The 23,878-nt window shown below is 36.5% G+C and overlaps 1 protein-coding gene across 1 annotated transcript in view; it reads left to right on the top strand.

The window, feature by feature from the left end:
* The window catches only part of si (sucrase-isomaltase), a 73,954-nt gene extending 50,625 nt beyond the window's left edge, over window positions 1-23,329 (top strand). The window contains exons 39-48 of the mRNA XM_039663701.2: window positions 1,127-1,161; window positions 1,403-1,519; window positions 16,556-16,704; window positions 17,833-17,917; window positions 18,085-18,141; window positions 18,335-18,459; window positions 18,873-18,961; window positions 19,613-19,662; window positions 20,311-20,472; window positions 22,431-23,329. Coding sequence (XP_039519635.2) covers window positions 1,127-1,161; window positions 1,403-1,519; window positions 16,556-16,704; window positions 17,833-17,917; window positions 18,085-18,141; window positions 18,335-18,459; window positions 18,873-18,961; window positions 19,613-19,662; window positions 20,311-20,472; window positions 22,431-22,508 — 947 coding nt within the window. The 3' untranslated portion in view covers window positions 22,509-23,329. The remainder of the gene's footprint in view (window positions 1-1,126; window positions 1,162-1,402; window positions 1,520-16,555; window positions 16,705-17,832; window positions 17,918-18,084; window positions 18,142-18,334; window positions 18,460-18,872; window positions 18,962-19,612; window positions 19,663-20,310; window positions 20,473-22,430) is intronic.
* Window positions 23,330-23,878: the final 549 nt, after the last annotated feature.

Consider the following 23,878-nt stretch of genomic DNA (forward strand, 5'->3'; position numbering starts at 1 on the left):
AATCTAGAGCGAGCGTGCATACGATACAGAGGTTGTGCTCCAAACCGCGTATCGCGCGTTTACACACGGCTTACAAGAGACCACCTTGCGTGTACGGAGAGTCCATGTAATAAATGAATGAAAGCGTTTTTTTTTCATAGTGCCCACGCAATGGCATGGCAGCTTTATCAATGGCTTGAGCGGTTTGCCTCAAAACTATTGCTTTCTCGACAGAGAGCTCAGCTGGAGAGCTCAAACATGGACTGCTCAAAAATCTGTAGTTAACGTTATGAAAGCATGAGAGCTATGGGACCGAGCGCGAGCAAAATCCAGTGAAAAGATGATAACGAGTGCACTGAGAGGACGCAAAATGAAACTAATTAAAACGTCTCCATTAATTTGTGCATGTAGTCATTTAATGCAATACTTTAAAAGCCTTTTTCAAAATATTTGCTACTTGCAAATGCTAATTTGTAGGCCATTGAATTTTTTTTTATAATAATATATTCATTAAAATTAAAAACAAACATGAACTAACATTAAAAATGGACAAAATCCCCACTATCTGATCCCCGAAGGCCGCTGTAGGCTAATTCAAACCCAGACAAAGATGGGTGAAGCATTGAAATAATACTATAATGCATATAAAAAATTAAGAATCGAATCGAATTAATCGAATCGCATCGAATTTGGATGTGAATCGCATCGAATCGAATCGTTCTGAATTTGCACAAATCGTTCATGAATCGAATCGAAAACCTATGAATCGTGAATCGAATCGATTCGCTGTCTACCCAAAGATTCACAGCCCTAGTACATTCAGTTCACGTTTGCCAAAAATATGAACGAGTTCATGAACTATCGTATAATGAATGCGTTCAGGCACAACACTGGAATCCAGAGAAAGTATCAGTATCTACAAAAAACTTAAGCATCACCATGATTTCAGTAATAAGAAAGACACAGAAGACTGGAGTAATGATTCTGAAAATTCAGCTTTGCCATCACAGGAATAAATGAAATTTTAATATATAAATATCTATTTTGTCTCCATTAAAACTATGTTTTTTGTTGGACGAAAGTGTTGAATAAGGTGTACTGAAACTAAAAACCGTCCTCCCATTCTATCTCTCTTTCTGTCTTTCAGGCATGATGGAGTTCAGCATATTTGGCATCTCTTACGTAAGTGCCTCTCTCATCTTACCGCAGCACTTGCTATTGATTTTTCATTTGTGCTTTATTTCCTATCAAACAATGTTTTAGTTCATTTAGGTGCATTACACTAGCATGCAGCCATTACACTGACTCAGTTTATTTATTAATGTTTTAAAGTTGGCCCTGTTTTTACAGAGAATTATAGTTGTGTTACTCTCTCTTGCTGTCTCTTTCCCCTTCTCGTTCTCACTTTCTGCTTGTGTTCCAGACCGGTGCTGATATCTGTGGCTTCTTTAACCCTGCCGAATACGAGATGTGCTTGCGTTGGATGCAGCTTGGAGCTTTCTACCCATTCTCCAGAAACCACAACACCATTAACATGCCAGTAAGCCTACACACAGCACCTTTTTATGGACAGATTTAGGAATCTCTTAGCAGTGTTAACCATAGAAAATATCTTATTCTAAGCTTTGATACAAGGTTTAATCAGTCAAATTGTTTCAGACTAGCCTTACTTATACTTACACGTCATTCTCATATTCTAGTCAGAATGTGAGTCTGATACTGCCCCAAAGGGCAATTGGCTTTGATGATGAGGCCTGTCTTACCCGAACCAGGGTGTTACGACCCTTCGTTGATTTTAAAAGTCTAGGGAGTTAGAAGGGGAACATTGATCAACTATCAACAATAATTACCAAAAGAACACTGGGAAGTAAGTGAAACCAAAGGCAGTAGGACGCTTAAGTGCATTTATTGATGACCACAACTGTTCAAAAGAGCTCTCTATAAACATATGTATATTCGTACATACATATGTAAAGAAACAATTCAAGCAAATAATTTCCAATCAATAAAGTAAAACAAACATACCAGTAAATAATATTATTCCAAACCTGGAAAAGAAAAAGGGAATAACCGGACAGTGCCAACTCAAAGAAATTAATAAAAAGAAAATAGTCTTTCTAACCCGTTTTCAATTACCCTAACTAATACCAAAGAAAAATGTAGAAAGGAAGTCTTCGATACTTCCCTTCTCTAACTATCCAAAACAAAAGTACAACAATGGCACATGCCCCTAAACCTAGTCTGTTTAAACAGAGAAAAACCCTAAATGTGAAAAATGTACATCACGTGACATCTTACCTGACCCTCCAGTTTTAACACAGCATAATTACTCAATTCGGATAACCAGCTAAGGCCTTTAGGTCGTAAAATTGACGCACTCACATGAGAAACTAAACATGAACGAAGCTTGTTAAGTAATCAAACAAACATCAAAACAAGCGTAACAGAGAACTACACACACAGTTACAGTTCACAAACAAAATGCTGGCATTTTCAATTGAGTTCAGGTGCTCCTTACAGTTCCCGGATTTCTGATGATCCATACGTCGTACTACACACAGTGAAAAGCGTTGGATGTGGGTAGACCAAAAATGGCAGAGAGATTAAAAAGGTTGATTCTGTCAATTCTGTATGATCTCTCTGATGAGGGTTATAGAGATATTAATAGGAAGGCTGCTGCGTGAGGGAAGTTGCCGAGGACGCTGACATGTCAGGTCGACTAAAAAATGTGATATGGTGGTCAATAGTTCAATGTCTGCCTACAACTTAATTGTATTAACTGCCCTAACAAAGTTAGAAAGTCATGAAAATAAAAAAAAATTACATGACAACTTATTGTTATAAAATCATTTTTTAAATTTTATTAAACGTTAAGAATTCAGGCTTGTTTATCAGTTCCATACAGTCCCTCCAGAAAAACGCGATTATGCGATCGCTGAATTCAATGCAAAATCAGCCAAAGTCCGCATATTTATGCGGGAGCCGCATTTTTTCAAATACGCCGCACTTTCGCCGCATAAATTGCCGATTTCCGTGCAAAATATGCGGGGTTTGCATAATTTCATAATCCTCGCATTTTTGTTGCAAAAAAGTCACATGTATCTAAGCAGAAAGTTGAAAAATGTTGCGATTGCTTCACACAAGAGCAGCCATTTCCTCCTGTTTCCATGGGAACGTTATGAAGTGACGCAATTACGCGACGCCAGACAGACTCACGGAGGCGATTGACATCTCACAAATCGAACTCGTATAACTGTCTGTCACACGTTCTACCGTCACGTCGTTACTTAATAAACAACATAAGATAAAAGAAGTAGCAAACAGAAATTACCCGCACACATGGGGTGTTCGAGGCGCACATATAACACTGCAGAGAGTTCAACAGGGAGCGCGCAGCTCTTAAAGGGGCCACACCTTATTTACACTCGTTACAGTCTGAAGATGAGAAATTAAATATTCCCAGCACTTTCTATGATGTAGTATGCTTGCTTATCAAAGGAAGTAATAAGAAATGACTCTTACATTAGCCTAGTGAGAACAGGATGTTGGGGGAATCACTTTTCTTCTCTTTTTCATCAAACCGCAATTTTTGCAAGTTCCCTCAATTTTTGCAAATTCCTGCAATTTCATTGCATAAAATTGCATAAATATAAATATATATTCCATCGCATTTTTAAAGAAAACGGGCCGTGTAATCAATCCATTTTTGCCCGCAACAATCACAAAAAAACTGGACTGAATACTATTATGGTAAATGTTATATATAAATCGCAAATTTTTTCACAAATTTTTGGAAATTACCACCACAAAATCAGTCATTTTGATCGCAAAAATCACAAAAAAAATCGTGAAATCCTGGAGGGACTGTCCATAGTAACGCTCAACTTCTTGTCAGAAAGGAACCGTCCGTAGCTTTTCGCAAGAGTTAAATTTTTAGAACGCATCCAGATGACCAACAGACACGATTTTCTTCGCACCGCACTCGGTCGGACCCGTTTCGGACCCATTCGCATGGTCTGCGAATTTCCATAGGAAATAAATGACTTCTGGTCGTATCGGAGAGGATTTCAACTCCCAGTGTGAAGACGCGTGAGGCTTTCAGTCACCGTGCTGATGTGGCATTCAGAATCACAGATTATTCTGTTTGGAAGTCTGACCAACATAAGAATTTTCACCGGAAAATGTAATCTGAACAAGTAACATCCACTTTTGTTCTGGTTTTGACATTGCAGTAAATCACTCTGATTAAATCTAACAATCTCTTATCATAACACGCAAAACCGTGCAAATTTACTTTGTTCTCAAATTGTTAATGTTAACAATGTCAGCATTGCGGAACTACATGTGATGTCCTTCCGATATGTATTCTTATTTTCACATGGGTCCGGTTGCAGTCTCTTTTTTTTTTCTGTAGCCACTCCAAAGTCCGAACAAAGTCTTTAGTATTTTAGAGCAGGTGAATCTGTTGTCACTGGTGATTGTCGTTTGAACCTTTTCTGGATTCGTCATCAAATTGATAAGTTTCATTATATCAAGTGCTGTGAGAAAAGGCTATACATCTCCACCTCCAGTATCCTCAAACGCAATATAGCCTACTAGCCGAGACTCTTCTTTATGTGTACAGATGTGATGTAATGACGACATGCGAATCTCCCGAGGTAATCCACCAGTACCACTGAAATTAAAAACATTATTACAAGCTTTTCTCTTTTAATTGAGCTAAGGCAAGCAGATAGTTTTGAACACTGGCTTTTTATGTATTTTCTCAAATATGTATTTTGGATAATTTTTAACCACCAAAAAACCTTTGAACTGCAGCTTTAATATTATTGTTATATTAAACAAAATAAGAAATGCTACTATTGTAACATTTCACTGTAAATAACAAGTACGTAAGAGAAACAATAATTATAATTATAATAATATTTGTATTGTGTACCTTTACTATACTAACTATAAGACTAATATTTATGGCTGTCTTCATAACTTAATTTTCAAACTTAAAATAATCTATAAACCTAATTAAATTGCAGCTTTTACTATTTGTTAATTGTCATTAACCATCAACAATCCCGATTTTGGTTTTATTTTGATTAATAAAAAAAATGATGGACGTGGCAATGGACGTGTGGGACCATTATTCAGCTGACAGCGTGAAACGGACCCTTAATTGAGATTTATATGGTGTTAATCCTGATAATCACTGACACTGACTGACAGGCATCAAAATAGAGGGTGAAACAAGATAATATTACTGTATGGACAGCCTCGACAACTTGTGAACTTTTGTCTGTGTGGCACCCTGAGGACATATGAAAATGATCTCTGAATCCCTGAGACAGACAGTAGTCCATCACGTAGCCTCAAAACACACAATGGCACTTGAAAAGGCCCCCCGCACAGACTGCTGACTAATATCTAAGATCCGTAGACAGGTGGGCTGTCAGGTATTCACTCTGGTACTTGTTTAAAATGTGACCTTTGCAAGTGCTGGGACCTGTCACAAAAATCCAATAATCCTGGAGAGTGAGTGGGATCGATATGGCGTGGGGAAAATTCTTCAGTGAGTGGACGTGGCAGCTTTGTTGCTAACAGATATATTTTGGGGGGGTATAATTAAATGCTCAAAGTTATCCAGAACCCTTCTGGGCTTCAATCATTTAAAAATGGCTTTGCTAATGGGTGATTTAAACAAAGGACGTACAAATAGAAATAGAGTTTGGAGTGGAATTGTAGTCTAAAAATCCTAAAGGATTATGCACATAATGCCTTAAAGGATCCTGTAGCTCAGGTGGTAGGACATGCGGCATAAATGGTCTGTAAAAATTAATAAATTTAAATGTAATCCTAATGGGAATCAGAAAAATAGAAAACTCCAGAGAGAGTTCTATTGAAAGTTAGAGTATAGAGAGTTCTATTGAAAGTTGAAAGTAGTTTAAATATTTTTTAATGTCATATTTTGAATATATATATATATATATATATATATATATATATATATATATATATATATATATATATATATATACAGTGTTGGGGAAGCTACTCTGAAACTGTAGTTTGACAAGCTACAAGCTACTCGTAACTTAAAGTAGTTGAACTACAGTCAAGCTATCCTTTTGGAAAAGTAGTTAGCTACACTACAAGTTACTATCAAAAAGTAGCTAGCTACATTGAAACTACTTTTGCTTTTTTATAAATAACTGAATAAGTGTCTGAGGAATGTTTTAAGTAAAATATTTAGTGTTTAAAACAATGCAATACAATTATGATTTCAAAGAGTATTGTTTTATTACACACAACACTCAAATATCTCAGACTGTTTGTCAAAAGTGCAAAATTGCAACAAATAGCCTACAACATTGCAAGAACAAAATGAAGAGCTCTTTTCCAAAACGCTATAAATCCATTTCAATAGTTTTCAGGAAAACTACATTTTTTACCTAGACCCACACATTTTGTGAATATTCAAATTATCCTGTTTAAATGTTTTATTGGTTCAGTCTGAACATTTTGAACAATAATTATTAAATCAAACAACAATATTGTTAATGATAATTTAAAAGTTAATTTTAATTTTTTCCAAAACGCTATAAATCCATCCATTTTTTGTATCATTTTTAGTAAAGTCATTTTTAGTAAAGAGTCAAACCTCAAACAAATAGTATACCAATTTCAACATATGCATGAAAAAAACGAATTAGTCCTTAGAAAAGTTACATTTTTGGAATAAGCTTTGAAATAACCGATCGTTTCGCATGATAAGACCCTTATTCATCGTCTGGTGTCGTTTAAAGACATTTGAAGCTGCATCTGTAACTGTTATAACTGTCGTTTGGACCTCGGTTGGACCTGGTTCCCATGGAAGTCCATTATAAGGAGAAAAATCCTGGAATGTATTCATCAAAAACCTTAATTTCTTTTCGACTGAGGAAAGAAAGACATGGACATTTTGGATGACATGGGGGTGAGTAAATTATCAGCAAAAGTTTTTTCAAAAGTGAACTAATCCTTTAAGTTAGTAGCGTCGCTATGTAGGGAAGCTGTGAGATTTTTAAAATCTAAAAAGTATTTTCTTTACATTTCTTGTGCTATCAAACAAAGTTTTTGTTTTGTTTTGCGTTATGTTGGAATCATAAATGAATTCAGGTTAGAATCCTTCAGGATTTTTTCCAAATTATGATATAAATTGGGGAGTTGGAGACACAGCGTTTGCTATCTACTCCCAATGTTTTGGCTATCGCTAGTCCAAAAAGCTTTTATTTAAACCAAGCTGTCAAAATGATTTGTTTAAGATTTTTTTTTAAGTCATTATGAAGTCATAGTACGATGAAAGACCAACACCTACTTCTACATCCTTACCTCTTTAGCCCTGCCCAGCGATTCATATTTAAATATGAATTTAGGCTTTTCAGAGAGACTGAAAAGAAAAGATGATGCAGTTGTGGTAGATTGTTTCTAATTTCACTCCTGACCTAAGTCTACCGTGGTCTAGTCTAGTCTACAATCGACGTCCCCAAATGTCTACATTCGACGTTAGTTTCTCTGGGTCTCGTGTACAATTGACGTCCCCGAACGTCTACAGTCGACGCTAGTTTCTCTGGGTCTCATCTACAATCGATGTCCCCGAACGTCTAGAGTCGACGTTAGTTTCTCTGGGTGTCGTCCACAATCGACGTCACCAAACGTCTACAGTCGACGTTAGTTTCTCTGGGTCTCGTCTGCAACCGACGTCCCCGAACGTCTACAGTCGACGATAGTTTCATGGGATCTAGTCTACAATCGACGTCCCCGAACGTCTACAGTCGATGTTAGTTTCTCTGGGTCTTGTCTATTGTCGTCCCCATTCAATAATATTTATACTCTAGTGCGTCTCGACATCGGCCGAGTTTGCAATCCCTAATTGTTCCCCTAATTAAATTGCTCCAACTTGCTACACTGCAATAATAACCAACAGACTTCAGACAATGCCTTTGAATATGCTTCAATCACAGCCGTACCCTTAAAAGAAATGCAACAGTTTTCATAGAATAGGAGAATGGCAAAAATGACATGAATCATTACATAAATTCCCAACAATTTGATTGGTTCTTCATCTGTAAACCCTCCTGTTACTAAGTAGAAGCAAACATTGATCTCAAATCATTAGAAAAATATAGAAGTTCATTTGACTACTTAATATGTCATGACACAATGCAGACAGTATATATATTGTCATGGTCAGCACTTCAGAATTTTCCATGGACACAATAAGGACACAAACAACAGAATGTTTTACTATATTGCGTTTCAAAGTGCTATAATGTTAGACCTAAAAGGGTAAGTGAGGTTGTTTACTATCTTATCTATTAAAATCCATCACACAGTAAAAATGATGCAAAGGCAAAGGAAAAATAAAAGCATTTGTGCAATAATCTATGTGTATAGTCTTTTGGGATTTTAGCTGGAGAATGAAAAATAAAAAAACACAAAAGTAAAAATGCTAACAAAAAAGCTTTTAAGATGGCATGATGTGTATTAATTCCAGTGTCAGATGAGCTCTGACAGTGACCAGGGAATTTAGAGGTCTTTATTAAAACAAAAGTGCACGGCAGCGCTTGCAAGACAGCATGTCTGCATATTTTTTTCCGCTTTTATACTGCCGAGTCATTCACTTGCACTGGTGTGGATGTGCCCTCTGCGTGTCTCAATGACAGTTCCAATAAGAGACTGTCCTCAGCTCACCTCTACCCCTGTGACCGGACGTGTTTATCCCTGCACGTCCCCTTGGTGCCGTAATTACCCCTCCAAGATGTCATTAGCTTTAATGTGGCTACAGAGGCAAATGGAAGGTCATCCAGAGACAAATGGCAAAAGATGGAGGGCGTCAAGGTGGCCTGAATTACAAAGTGATAGAGAGAAAGACATGTTGGATATTGAATAAGATACAGAGACACTTAGGGTGTATTCACACCTGCCTTGTTTGGTTCGATTGAATCGAACTCTAGTTCGTTTGCCCCCTTGGTGCGGACCTTTTGGGCAGGTGTGAATTCAGCAACCGAACTCGGGTGCGGACCAAACAACCGAACCGAGACCCAGCTGAAGAGGTGGTCTCGGTACGGTTCCAAACGAACTCTGGTACGGTTCGTTTACGGTGTGAACATGAACCGACCCAATTGCAAGAAAGCACTGCGTCGAAAGAGAATATTGCGCGTCTTTCTGCACGTCTTTCTGCGCGTCGTGTGTGAATGTCTAATCGCGCAAAGATGCAAAAAAAATATCATTTGCAGTTCATAAAGCATTTGCAGTTCACCACCTTTTGGTGGTGGTTGACGAGTTTCCCCCTTACAGCGAGTACCGAGAAAAATTCTATATAAATGTAATGAATTATTATTATTATTAATGTAAGGATAGTTACAATACAAGGATGATGATGCGTTCATTTACGTTAAACTGGACAAACTTAATCGCAAGCGTTAACATTGACAGCACTTGTTAGTACACAATAAGAATCTCATTATTTGAACGAGTGAACATAGCCCCTCTCTATGAATGAAAACTTATACCTTCTCCGTCTTCTGTGCAGTGCCACTTGTAACCCAAAGTTGAGATGTTTCCCAGAGATAAAAAAAAAAAAACAGAAGGTGGTCGAATGAAAAGATGCACGAGAGACGAGAGTTGTCGTATTTCCCCGCGTTTATAGAGCCACTCAGACGTTACACTCGTCGTCTTCTCAAAATCCGAATTACAACTTCGTATAGATGACATTGTATCATATAATACTCATTAGTTTCTTCATATTGCGTTTGTACAGAATTAACACAAAATTAGTAAAAGAACAAATATTGCAGTATGAAATATATGGAAATATCTCCATGCTGAGCCTTTTTTGCACTTCCTGATTTCCCTTGAGAATCCTTGTCCAATGAATGGACGACCTTAGCACACGTGTGGTTTGGTTTACAAATTTTGGTTCACTTGCAAAAAGAGCAGTGTGAAAGCGAACCGTACCAAAAAAAAAATAATAATAATTTATTTGGTCCGGACCAAAGCAAGTGAACTATCGGACTTTCCTGGTGTGAATACACCCTTAATGAAATGAAAAAGGGAGTTTTAGAAACTTTAGGCACTATTTGATCTAAGTGCATGGTCTTAAGCACACGGCACAAGTGCATTCGGGGAGTTTCCGAATCCACTTTTGCTAGTTTAACGATGGGAAATGTTTGGTAAGGGTGGTCTAGAAGGGTTGTACTCTCTTATGGCGCTTTTCCACTGCTGGTATGCTCACATTGTAGTACCAGTATGGTACGGTTGGAACCTCAACAGACCAGGTACCATTTAAAGTGAGCCGAAGCAACCCGTACCGTACCGTAGCATACAGTGGAAAAGCGCCAAAGCGTGCCATACCGAACCGTACCGTACCATGCAGTGGAAAAGCACCATTAATGAGTAATGGGTTAGTTTTGGGCGTAACATGCAATAAACCAATCAGTCTCATCCACCATTCCCTTTAAATGCCAGTTGCCCTCATGCCATGGACAAGCTGGATTTCACCATATCTTCATGTACAAACTAATAATAATAATCTTTTACATTTTATTCCTTTTATTTTTAGTATTTGGCATGTTTGTGTCCTGCTGTTCGTCCCTGTGTGTGTGTAATAAGCAGACTGCGGAGTATACTTGCATTGTGCACCCATCTAAAGGCTCATACTAATGCGCCCTTTGAAAATGACTAATATTAATGACCAAATATTTGTCCGATGTTAACAAAATTTGTTTGTGGCAATAATGTAAACTAAAGCTTAATAGGTATTTAAAAAAAGTTCTGTTTTAATAGGAAGTGTTTGCTCAGGCTAATAGTAAAAAGCAAAATGGGAGCAAACATGAATCCCACATAAGGCAAAAAAAAAAAAAAAAAAGAGGTGGGAGTTAACAGATGAAGAGATTGCAAAAGAAGGTTGAAAATACCCTCTTATGTACTCCTAATATCTTGCAAAGTCAGTTTCCTGTGGAAATGTTCCCTGTGATGGCAGCTGCCAGAGAAAGAGAGAGAGATAGTCCAGCTTTTGCAGTGAGGGTCATAATTCTTAGGCTCCTGCCAAGGCTTCCAAGTTCGGCTGTCTCTCCATCAAGCTATGTCACATGCTAATGGAGTCAGAGGGCAGTGCATTTGGAATAATTTAGCTTTTTTTGTCTGCGAGCAGCAGTTAGCTCTAACAGGAGTAAGGTCTAGTTCATTCAAACACATTAACACAGAGATATTAGCTTTTCCCATTACATTAGGAGAAGGAGTTTTCGCTCTGTGCGGGAGAGAGGAGAACATACTAGAGATTCTACAGGTCAAAAGGGCAAGAACATTAAAAGCTAAAGAATTCAGTGTGTTTACCAAGGCTAGCATCACTATGATTATTTTACAATTGTTAGGTGTTTTGAACAAATTAAATTTAGTTGTCCCACACAGTGTTATTTCCGTATAATTGAACTTTTATCAATTTAGATTATTATATATATTTATATATGTAAAATACAAATTGTATATCTTATTATTTTGTTACTTATTTCAGTGAACATTTGTTTTATATCAATGTAACAAATTTCTTTATGGTTTTAGTTTTTGTTTAAAGGGGTCATATGCACTTTTTCAAGTTGATTGTACTGAAAAGTGTGTTGGCAGTGCCTGTACACAACCATCATATAATTATCTATCTAGTGTTTTTGTTTTAATCTCCTTATATTTTTTCCATCTCAAATCGAGCCGTTCAACCGTGTGACATAACACGGTTGGACGCCCCTCCCACGATTGTTGATTGACAGCAGCGTTTCAACACAGACCCACCCTGAGTTTTTTTATGACAGTGTTGTGAAATATCCACTGCACAGCTGTAGGGGGAGCTCGATGAGACAACATGTGACAACAAAAGTGAAAATCAGTGAAGAAATGACTAGAGCTGCCAAGTGCCCCTTTAACTTTTATATTAAAGGGGGGGTTGATTGCGATTTTCACTTTTTTCATTTTAAATAGTGTGTAATGGTGCATGAACAGTATCTGCAAAGTTGCAGCGCTGAAAGTTCAATGTAAGCAAAAATATCATCTTTTAAAAATCAGGAAGTTTAATGCCTACAAAAACGACTCGATTGGGACTACAGCTGGGTTTTAGACATCACTAACCCATACATTTAGATCAACCCCTCCCTCCAGAAAATGCAAAAAAGGGCATGGCAATATTTCTGCGGCTCGTCGAGTGTGTTATGTTCAGCTGTCAGTTCTTCTGTGCCCCGGCTTCCTACGGATGCTATGCTTAGTCAACAATGGATACAATTTATGTTTGATTATGTTCCTGAAAATGACGATTGTAATTTAGTTCTCTGTGCTGCGCATTTTACGGAAGACAGCTTCCAGAATCTCCACGAATTCAACACCGGATTCAACAAGAAACTGTTACTAAAACATGAAGCAGTTCCAACTTTAAAACCAGAGGCAGCAGTTGCAGTCTCACACTGTTTGGCACATCAGGTAAATGTGTCTTGTTTAAAGGACGTTTGCAGGACACAAACAGCAGTTTACAGCCTTGGTAACATAGAGTAACTGTGGTGTTTTCACTTCTTAAAGTGTGTAATTCATGTTTTAACTCTTTCCCGCCATCATATATGTGATTGCCAGCCAGCACCAGCATTTTATCCATTCTTTTTTTTTTTAAACAATACTTGAATGTAGGAATCAATCAATCAAAAAAGTAAAGCAACATTTTGAACAAAAAGCAGAAGAAATTGTGTTTTTGTCAGATTTTGTCTGGATTGGATTCAGAACAATATAGTACATCTAGTAGATTGTCTAATATTAACACCCTTTACGTTTGGATAGTCCTATACGTCTTCTTGGGTTCGACGTTTCAATCATTTGGTGACATTAGGCAAATTTGATTGATGTGCTTTTAAATATTTGATAATCGTGTTAGCTTATATGTGCATAAGCAATGGTTTTGCTTCTTCTTCACTTGTTTTTAGATCCAGAGATTCTATATTATTTCAGAAGATGCGTAATAGCGCCCCCTAGTAAGAACATGGACTTCCACTGTTGTGCCGAATTTCGACTCCCAGCCAAATTATTACCCCCTTAAATGAAGCCTTTACCTGAGTGGCTAATTCAAACCCCATCCCCCTAATCCTAATCTCACAGCTAATCCTAATCCTATGCTCCACCTTTACTGGAGACTACAACACCGGTACATATTCCGTCAATGTCGGGGAAATGTTGCGTAATAAATGGCGCAAAATTCCATTAATGGCGGGTAAAGAGATAACTGTTAGCATGAAAGCATTGGCGGTCAGACCTGTTAACGTGTGGTACTTGAGAAATAATTATCAGATATGGTTCACCTTTATATCTGTGAGCACATTAACATCACACCCACCGCTCTTAACACCACTCATTGTGCCACCGAGGGGGCAAACTGATTCTCTGTCTGGCAGACAATTAACATTCTGCCTGTATGTGGAGTCAGATGCTCACACACACGGGCACAGCTGCTCACTGTGGTGTACAGGACACAGCTGTACAGATTTGGATCATGCAAATATAGTTCTGGGCTAAAGTATTTATTCCCATGGTCTCATGATGAATAATGTAGGAAATGTGGTGGTGTTCCAGTTTGATTTGTTTGGATCATAAATGAATGAATTAAAGAGAGAAAACAAATATTTGATATGAAATGAATTGGTTACTTCAAAATTTACTCACCCTAAAGTTGTTTCAAACCTGTATGAATTTCTTTCTTCTGCTGAAAACAGAATAATATATTTTGAAGAATGTCAGTAACCAGACAGTTGATGTACCCCATTGACTTCCATAGATGAAACAAAAAAAACAAAAAAAACATGGAAGTCAATGTCTTTCAAATGTTCGGTTATTCTGATATTCTTCAAAATATCTTATTTTGTGTTCAGCTGAAGAAAGAAAATGTTCCTATTTTTGTTTTAGGAGTTCCCAGAAACAGTTTAACATGCATGCAAGGATAAAAAACACTTTATTTGTCTTATAATATGCATTTATTTTGAACTGATTTGCTCAACGACTCCCAAATGGTTCGCGTCACGCAACTCCTTTGCGTGACGCTAATCGGCGGTGATTGGTCAGATGACAGACCCAGTCAGTTATTGTTTGTTTGCATAACGCATAAACAGTGGCGGCTGGTGAAAATTATAGTAGGGGGGGCTGAATAAGAGGGGGGTCTGGGTGTTCCCCCCAGAAAATTTTGAATTTAGTAGATGTGATTTCCTGCATTCTGGTGCATTTTAGGCCTTAGGCCATGCCCTTACCTATACCAATACAATAACTTAAACCAGTCAATACCAATGGTCAAATAATACAATAATAATAATAACAGTTTGACAGTTAATGATAATGAACAAGTTGAATGTTTATTATGCTCTGTGTGCTGACAGAAAAAGTGCAAACGCATAATATTGATAAATTATAATATAGGTAATACAAAAAATAATAAGTAATACAACAATCTAGTTTAATCAATCCCCAGCTGTAGACTATATATTTTTGACAATTGGATAATGGATAACAATGTGTTGATACTAGAGAAAGAGAGAGAGAAAAGGCTCTGAAAAAGAGGGTGGGACAACATTCTTGATTGTAACACCCAAGTATGAGAAGAAAGTTGATTTTAACTAGTATTAAACACAGTAATCTAGCTCAGAACTTAAAAACATCAAAAACAAAGCAAACACACAGGTATTAATATTCCTATAACTATTTTAATATTAAATGTGTGTGAAACAGTGTTTATGTGTGTGTGAGTGAGTGAGTGACAGAGACAGAGAGATCAATTCCCACGACTAACTTTACATTATTTCCACTCGACGTCACTGGCGCTGCCATTCTTCTCTCATCTGAGGTAAAAAAATGTCCTGTGGTGCGCGTGCACGGTGCACTCCCCTAATCTGATACTGTGGGCGATATTTTCAGCACCCCCAAACCATAAAATTTGACGGCGCTGATTGGCGAAATATAAACTTTTTTGCATAGCAACCGGGGAACCATTGGCTTAAATTCCAGCACTGTGGGGCTGAGCGAACTGGCGCCCTGAGAAGACAGCCTATTGGCTATACTACTACACCAACATGATAAAAGTAACGAAAGTGAATGCAAATATCATTCTGGTGAGTTCAAAACACTTTTAAAAGTAAAACCATTATTAGCATATAATTAACACAGATTATTTTTCAAAATGATAAATTATAATATATATTAAAAAAACAGACAAACAGGTCGGAGGGAGGGCGGCGCCCCAGCGCCCTCTATGGGCGAGCCGCCCCTGCGCATAAACATATTGATAAAGCACTGCAGTACTACAAGACGCTCTATTCTTTATGACAACTCCAATAACAGCGACAAACATTTCACATATTTAAAAAAAATTGACATTGGAGACCTAGAAGCTGCGCTGAGCGTAACTTCCACACACACACACACACACACACACACACATGCGCCTTCCCTCCTTGCGCCCGACACTACAAAACCGTTCAAAACCCATAAAAGCAACAATTATTAATAATACTTACAGGTTGTGATTCATAGGAGGAAGCTGATCCATATACACTGGGTAAGTAAGTTACTGAGCCCTCCTTCAGGAACAACCGCTTGCGAATCCACATTTGAATTCATTTATGTTTTTGATTGATTCGTCATTAAAATGAGAACACAATCGGGCTATGTGGTATCGTTGCAAATATGAACACTAACCACCGATTGTTCACATGCTCGTCCCTGGTAAATGAAAACAATGTGGCTAAACTATCTTTGCATTGTAGAACACAGCATCTTCTCAAAATGATGCTATGATGAAGTATTTGAATGTGTAGACTTCAAGTTTACACTTCTGTCTGCGCGTGCAGTAACTGGGCGCTGCCAGTATCTATCTACGCCACTACGAACCAGCTAATGACTCGTTTCAAAAACAATTCATTTCATAGACTCAGTGGCGACTCTCACTTTTGAAAGACAATAACTTTATATACGGTGCACTTTCAGATATAAATCTTTGCAGGATGTTTTCATTCCCTTAGAGCTATATTCCACACCATATGAACAGTCATTTTCAAAAATCCATGATAGGGGCTCTTTAAGACAAAACCTGTGAGGAAAAAATGTATAAAAGACGAGTACATTACGAGCAAAAACATGTAGATTCCAATAAAAACTCTTAAGACAGAAAGGTTGCAAAAATGTTTTTGTTGAATTGATGCCATAGAAGAACCATTTGTGGTTCCCTAAAGAGCAATTCAGTGAACTTTTTTGAAGAACATTTTAATAATCTAAAGCACCTTTTTCCACTATAAAGAATCGTTAAACGTTAAATGTTTGGCATGGAATCATAGATGCCCACAAATAACCTTTATTGAAGAATAGAATACTAGGATGCACTTGTAAGCACCCAGAACACCCAGGCAGTCACTTAGTTATGCTCTAGCAACCTGTCAAACACTGTAATGATGAGGTTTGCTGGAGAATCCATTCACGTTGTCTTCAGAAGTAGTGTCGGATATTTCTAATCTGACAAGATTTGTATAATCTTTCACAGAGGCAGGATCCCGTGGCCTGGGGCCCAGAGTTTGCTAATATGTCCCGTGATGTGCTGAATATTCGCTATACCCTCCTGCCATATTTGTACACACTGATGTATGAAGCTCACGTTCACGGAAAAACTGTGGTCAGACCCATGCTGCATGAGTAAGTGTTTACCAGTATTTATGTTTCTGAGTAGTTCACCCAAAAATGAAAATCATTTTGTCTTCCATTTGCTGACCCTCATACTACTTCAAAACCATGTTGTTTAACAGAATGTTCATGCTATTATTTTTCCATGCAATACAAGTTAAATTTAACAGTGCCATTTTTGTGTGAATTATCCCTTTCTCCTCAGTTCCCCTCCAAATATATCTTATACCCCATATTTTCTTTCTGACCCTATTTTTAATCCATCCCTCTCTATTAAGCACATCTCAATCATAGGAATGACTAATCAGAACTCGGGCCAGACCTCAGGTCTTATGTTCCTTCTAATGCATTTCTAAGCCTACTTTGATATCAGTACTTTTTACTTTCCTGTTGTCCTGTGTAACCTTCCTCTTCCACTTCCGTTTTTCAGACTGATCTCATGAAGTAGCGTGTGTATGACACGCCAATTCGTATTTCCATTTTTGGCATGCTATCAAGACGCATAATCGCCTTTCAGCGTGTTTATGAACGCCGTTGACTTAACGTTATATAAATATATGACTTACCTCAACCCCGTCCCTAAACCTAACCGTCACTGGGGTTAATGGCATTTATGACTGTTCCCTTACCATCCTAGGAAAAAAAAAGATATGACTTACCTCAACCCCATCCCTAAACTTAACCGTCACTGGGGTTAATGGCATTTATGACTGTTCCCTTACCATCCTAGGTAAAAAAAAGGTATGACTTACCTCAACCCCATCCCTAAACTTAACCGTCACTGGGGTTAATGGCATTTATGACTGGAGATTTGACTGCGTGTACGGACACGCGGAATGACGCGGACGTTAATGGCGTAGACATATACGCATACACGCGGATAGCTCAAAATGCGCAGAGATAACACGCCACCTGACTCGAAAGTGCCGTATATGTTTACGCAAAAGTCATGATGATGTCATGTTGCGTTTTTAGAAGCCTGAACTATTGGACTGAATGTTCTATGCTCTATTGTTTTCTGCATCTCATGTTTTTCTTTTAACCTCCCTCTCTTTTCCTCACTGTTTCTGCTTTTCCATTGCGATCTGCATGCGTTGTGTTGTATAAATGATGTTCTCAGCTCTGTGTTCTGTAATGTAGGTTTGTCAATGATGAAAACACATGGGAAATCGACAGGCAGTTCCTCTGGGGTCCCGCCCTTCTAATCACGCCTGCTTTGGAAAAGGTATGCTCACAAAAACGCCTTCGTTATATGCGGGCTATAAGCAAATCACAGGTCACACACTGTCACATAGCACTATATTTAATCAGTAAAGAGAGATTGACAGTTCTAATTAGTGTTGTTTATGTTGTTATTTATTATTTTGTTCTCATTGATTTTGTTTTGTGAAGGGCGCCACTGTAGTCAAGGGCTACGTGCCAGATGCCCACTGGTACGATTATCACACGGTAAGCATTCTATCAGCATGCAAGTGAACATTTTATTAGCAAGCATGTAAATCTTTATTAGCAAGATTTAGTTAGCATGTGAATTAAACAACCAGTCACAATGCAACTGGCTTCCAAACAATTTCAACTTGTGGTTCTTTCTCCTGCATATATCCTGGGTCTCTTCTTGGGATCTGCTTGATTTATCATCCAGGGAAAATCTGTTGGAGTGCGAGGACAGTTTGTGGATATGGATACACCATTAGATAAAATTAACCTGCACATTAGAGGTGGCTATATTCTGCCCTGGCAGAAACCAGAGAATAACACACACTACAGGTGAAGAAGCCATGTTCCTATAAGCTTCATAGTATTTTTTAATTTAATTTAATTTTTATTATTTTATTATTATATTATTTATTATTTTTCAGACTGTTGTTTAACAAGATGACCAAGATTCTGAACACTGATTAAGTGTTAATATGTAAATGTGGGTGTTCATGTCGTAACATGAATGTCATTAAGAGCTGTTTAATGTATAATTGGGCCATGTTCCTATAAGCTTCACGGTAATTTTTATTTTATTTTATTTTTATTATTTTATTATTATATTATTTATTATTTTTCAGACTGTTGTTTAACAAGATGACCAAGATTCTGAACACTGAATAAGTGTTAATATGTAAATGTGGGTGTTCATGTCGTAAAGTGAATGTTGTGTTCACAATTTTGTTTTGTGTTTTTTCTTGTAGTCGTAAGAATCCTCTGGGTTTGCTTGTTGCTCTCGATGATGCAGGTTCAGCACAAGGATCCCTGTTCTGGGATGATGGAGAGGGGATTGGTGGGTTATGTTTGGTTGTGTTTGGGGATATTGGGGGAGATGGGAATCATGTGGAATTAAATAGTTTTGATTTAGCTTGATAATTCTAGTTCCATGAATGCTTTATTCAACCCAGACTCAACATTTCTACAAAATGATATTATGTTGCTTCTTGCACCGTTTCGCTTCAAAGTGAAAAGTCCAGTGAGTGGCTCTAAAAACGCATTCAGTTCAGTGGTTGTTGTGACGCATATATCAAATCATGCACAAAGCATTTTGATCATAACATAATAGTGTGATAGGAACTGCTCAAATGTAAGTTTTTATTCAATTAGAATCTGTCCTTATAATCATAATTTGAGAGAAAAGGAGTGCAAGTAGGTGTTTTGCTTTCCCCAGGTGTTCATTTCAAAATATAGATATGTTGTTGGGAGATTTGCAAATGTTGGTATAGTAGATGCATGTGTTTCTTATTAACCTATGATAGATTTATAACCTTTTCCACATAGTAAATACTATTACTGGTAACATTTTATTTTAAAAGGTCTCATCAGCATTACACGGATGTAATGTACTGTATCTTTAAACATAAGTTTGTGTATTTTTTTTTTTCTAAAATCATAATCATTTTATCACAGTGTTTTTAAAATGGCCCCTTCTTTTTCCTTACAGATACTGTTCAGAACAAGCGTTACCTCTTGACAAATTTCCAAGTGTCTTCGGTATGTTCATATGTTTTAAAGAACACTATATGTGCAGTTCTTTCAGATTTATTTGGATTGTGGTCATGCACAGTTGCCATTAAAAACCTATAGGGACTTCAAGATTGTCCATCTCACTTGAAGCCAAACATCTGTGGCCACTCTGAATTTGGAAACAAAATCCAGATCCAAAACTATTTCATGCTGTAGCACAGCTCAAGGCCCCTTGGCCCAGGTCAGAGCTCTATGGACTTCCTGTGGGTTTGATGTCTTATGTGGGGAGATTATTTGAACGGTGAAAAAAAACAAAAAAAAAAAACAAAAAAAAACAAGGCCCTCTGGAGTTGAAAACTGTTTGTAAAAACAAGGTCAAACTCAGCTAGTTCGGCACAGATGTTACATTAATACTAAAACAACACAATTGGCTGTTGTTTTTCATTCTGTTCTAGTCAGATCTTAATGAGTGAATCTCAAGAAACGGGTCATATTTTTGAGTTTTTGCGATTATTTGTGATAATTAAGTAGACTTCCCCTACAAATATGCATTAATATAATGTATCCAGATGTTTTACTTTCAGCAATTATCATTTGCAATAGCATTTTTGCTCTTAGTTTAAATATGCATGTGTGTGTATCTTGTGTAACAGCTGTGTGTGTTTATATTTATAGGGTGTTCTTAATAACTCGATTACCACTGATGGTTTGGCCGAGGTTGACAGGTTAACCCTGGGTAATGTGAAGGTGTGGGGTGTAACAACGCGCGTCATTAAGGTTACCATGAGTGTTTCTGGGAAGCCTGATGCCAACTTGGCCTTTAATTACCATCCCGAGGTGAGATTCTTCATTCAAATATATACTTTATCCATTGATATTGTCAGAATCACTGATACAATTAGGAGGACAAGAAGTGCTCATTAAAAATATCTATTTCATTTTTATTCCGTTTTAGTCATTTAAAAATAAAAATGGTAACACTTTACAATAAGGTTCATTAGTTACATGAACTAATAATGACCTGCACTTATACAGCATTTATTAATATTTGTTCATGTTAATTTCAACATTTATGAATACTTTTATTAAAAATCTTGTTCACATTAGTAAAAGGACTTTAAACTAACATGAACAAACAATGAACAGCTTTATTTTTATTAACTAACATTAACCATGTTTAACAAATACAGTAACAAATGTATTGCAGTTAGTTAATGTTAGTTAATACATTATCTAATAAACCTTATTGTAAAGTGTTACCATCAAAATTTAAATATATCACAATGTTTAAAAATGTAAACTGTAACTTAAGTATACAAATTACATTTAATAATTATTTAATACATGTAAATATTTTTATTTTGAATTTGCCAAATTATAAAGTGATTGGTTTTCATTTTGAAATTTACTTTCATAATTGGTCAAAATTCACCCCAAAATCAAAAAAAAAAAAAAATGAAAGTATATTATGTTTAATATATATATATATATATATATATATATATATACGTATATATATATACTTTCTATTATACTTTCATTTTTTTATTTTTTTTTTTATTGATTTTGGGGTGAATTTTGACCAATATATATATATATATATATATATATATTTAATATTTCAAGATATATTAGTTTCATTACACTTATTTCACCCCAAAATCAATACAAAGAAAAACAAAATGATATTTCATTTTAAAAATATTAAAAATATTTTGTACATTTAAAAAAAAAAATGTACAAATAATTTGTACATTTTTAAAGAAAATTTTAATTTTAATATGCATTAGTGATATAATTTTCACGACAATTTAACTATTTATTTTGTTTATAATAATTTTATAATATTTCAAATTATTTGTAATATACATGATTATAATGCATTGTGGAAGTGTGTTTGCTGCCTTTATGATGCTGAGAAAAAATATATATGTATATTATCACAGTAATTTTTTATTTTTATATTTCATTTTATATATTTTTTTTAATAATATTTCAAATGATTTATTATTCATGATTTTTTATGCATCATGGAAGTATGTGTTTGCCGCCTTTAAATTATGCTAAGAATGTGCTAAGAAAAAACATGTTTTATTACAGTCGTGAGAATCATTAAAATATCTAAGAATATTTGAAAAGCTAAACATTTGAATGCATTCAGCTTGATTCCTCCTTGTATTTTGTAAGTGTCTCTCCTAGTCCTCTATATCTTCACCCTGTGCAGTGAGCTTGATGAAAAAGAGAGTTTACATTCAGACAAAAAAAGAAAAAGAGATGCCTTTTAAAAGTTGTGTGCGCATCGACTGTTTCTATTAATAAGAATGCAGGCATGAGCTCCAGAGACTGAGATTTATACCAGCCATGAGAAGAATCGAAGGGGGGGAAATGACAAAGAAACTGTGCGCATGTGAATCTGAATAACTAGTGTTCCAGCCCACACCAAATCATTTATCTTTCTTAGTATTTCCCGACTGCATAATAAGTCTGAAAGAGGCGAGGCAGCTCCATCTGTCTCCATGCGTGCGTTTGCCCTCAGCAGCGCATGTCAGATCAGAGGTGGCGTTTTCCAACGATTCTCTCGAAACACCATTTATTTTTCTTCATCATGCCATTATGAGGTCATTGACGGAACGAGCCTGCAATCACACACGAGTTTAAGCTCCTAAAGAGAATTTGTGCGGTAACACTTGACCATGTGTGTTCGTTTTAGCTTTCGTTTCATCTAAAAAAGTTGCATCACAAACTTCTTTGTGCTATTTTTTCTGTTCAAACAACCCTCTCTTTCTCTCCTTCAGAATCAGGAGTTGGTGATTGACGCAACACCACAATCTCACACCATCGAAAAGGGTTTCACAATCACCTGGACAACTTAGACATGGACGCAAGTCTAAGGAGACGGGTTTAAGCCAAGACGCGCATGATTATTTCTGTTTATTTATGAGTGTTCAGTCAACTAGTAATGTATTTAACATTTCCCGCTAAGAGCTTTTTGTGGTAGATATTTCAAATCTGACATGATTTCTTCTAAAATAAATGCTTTGTTCTGGAAGATACATTGATGTCGTTTTGATTTGGATCTCATGTTGAAAAGTTGTTGTTGTTTTTTAGGCTGAACTTGGAAGCTGAATGTCTAATGCCGGCATTTGGGGAAGTGGAAATATAATGATAACCCTTAATTATCAGCAATCACTTCTTTTTAACGAGAAACCTCTCAGCGGCGGCTACCTGCCGGGCCCGCTTCATGCACGACTTCATTTTGATGTAATGATACAATATTCGATTATTCATTCTAGGGTAAACATAATGATATCAATTAAGCAATGGAGACTATAAATTGATTTCTGCTCTAATTGGCAATCATCGCGAGCTAGAAACATGGGCGCTGCGGGGAGAGGGGCGTTCAGGGTGTGCCTTCGATATTTAGACACTAGCCTAAAAACAATGATAATTCAGAACTTTTTTTATCCAAGTGTGAAAAAGGATGGAGCCATTGTGTGACTGAGACTGTAATTATTTGGGTTTTCTATTATGTGAAAGGTGTTTATCCAGCGGTCCTTTATTCTGTTTTTTTTTTTTTTTTTAACAAGGAAAATAGCAACATTTCTTTTGTAGTTGCTGTCCATTAAGATACATATGAAATAATCACACATCTGTAGCATGAAGAAAGATTTGTAATAAAGTGATTTAAAACTCAGGAAGGCTGTGACTTATTTGAATGGCTGATTTTATGATTATGTTTCCTTTAATCTCTGAACCTTTTGTTTCTTTACTGCATGCAGGCAAACCAGACATCAGTCAAAATTCAGGTGCATTAAAACAATCAATCTGATTCAGACAAATCAAATACAGACAAGAGAATGTTGTCTTGATTTTGCCAACCCTCCAAACAAAGCCTGTTTGTTAAAGTACTCATGTTAAAAAAAAAAAAGGACAACAAAAAGACAACATGAAAGATGAGCCATACACTCAAGTGACATCAAAGCATCAACATGTGATTCTAAGTGTTTGCTTTATCTACATGCTAGAATTCATTCGAGAAAACATGGACTGGGGACAAAACATTGAAATAAGCAGAATACTCAAACTTATTCTTTCTCAGAGGTTCCTACTGTTGGGCAGTTGGTGTGAGGTTTTCACTTGGAATTAAAGAGAAAAAAAAACCTAATATATATATATATATATATATATATATACATATTAGTGCTGTCAAACGATTAAAATATTTAATCGCGATTAATCGCAT

The sequence above is a fragment of the Pimephales promelas genome, chromosome 10 (assembly GCF_988280905.1).
Source record: "Pimephales promelas chromosome 10, fPimPro1.hap1.1, whole genome shotgun sequence".
Lineage (NCBI taxonomy): Eukaryota > Metazoa > Chordata > Actinopteri > Cypriniformes > Leuciscidae > Pimephales > Pimephales promelas.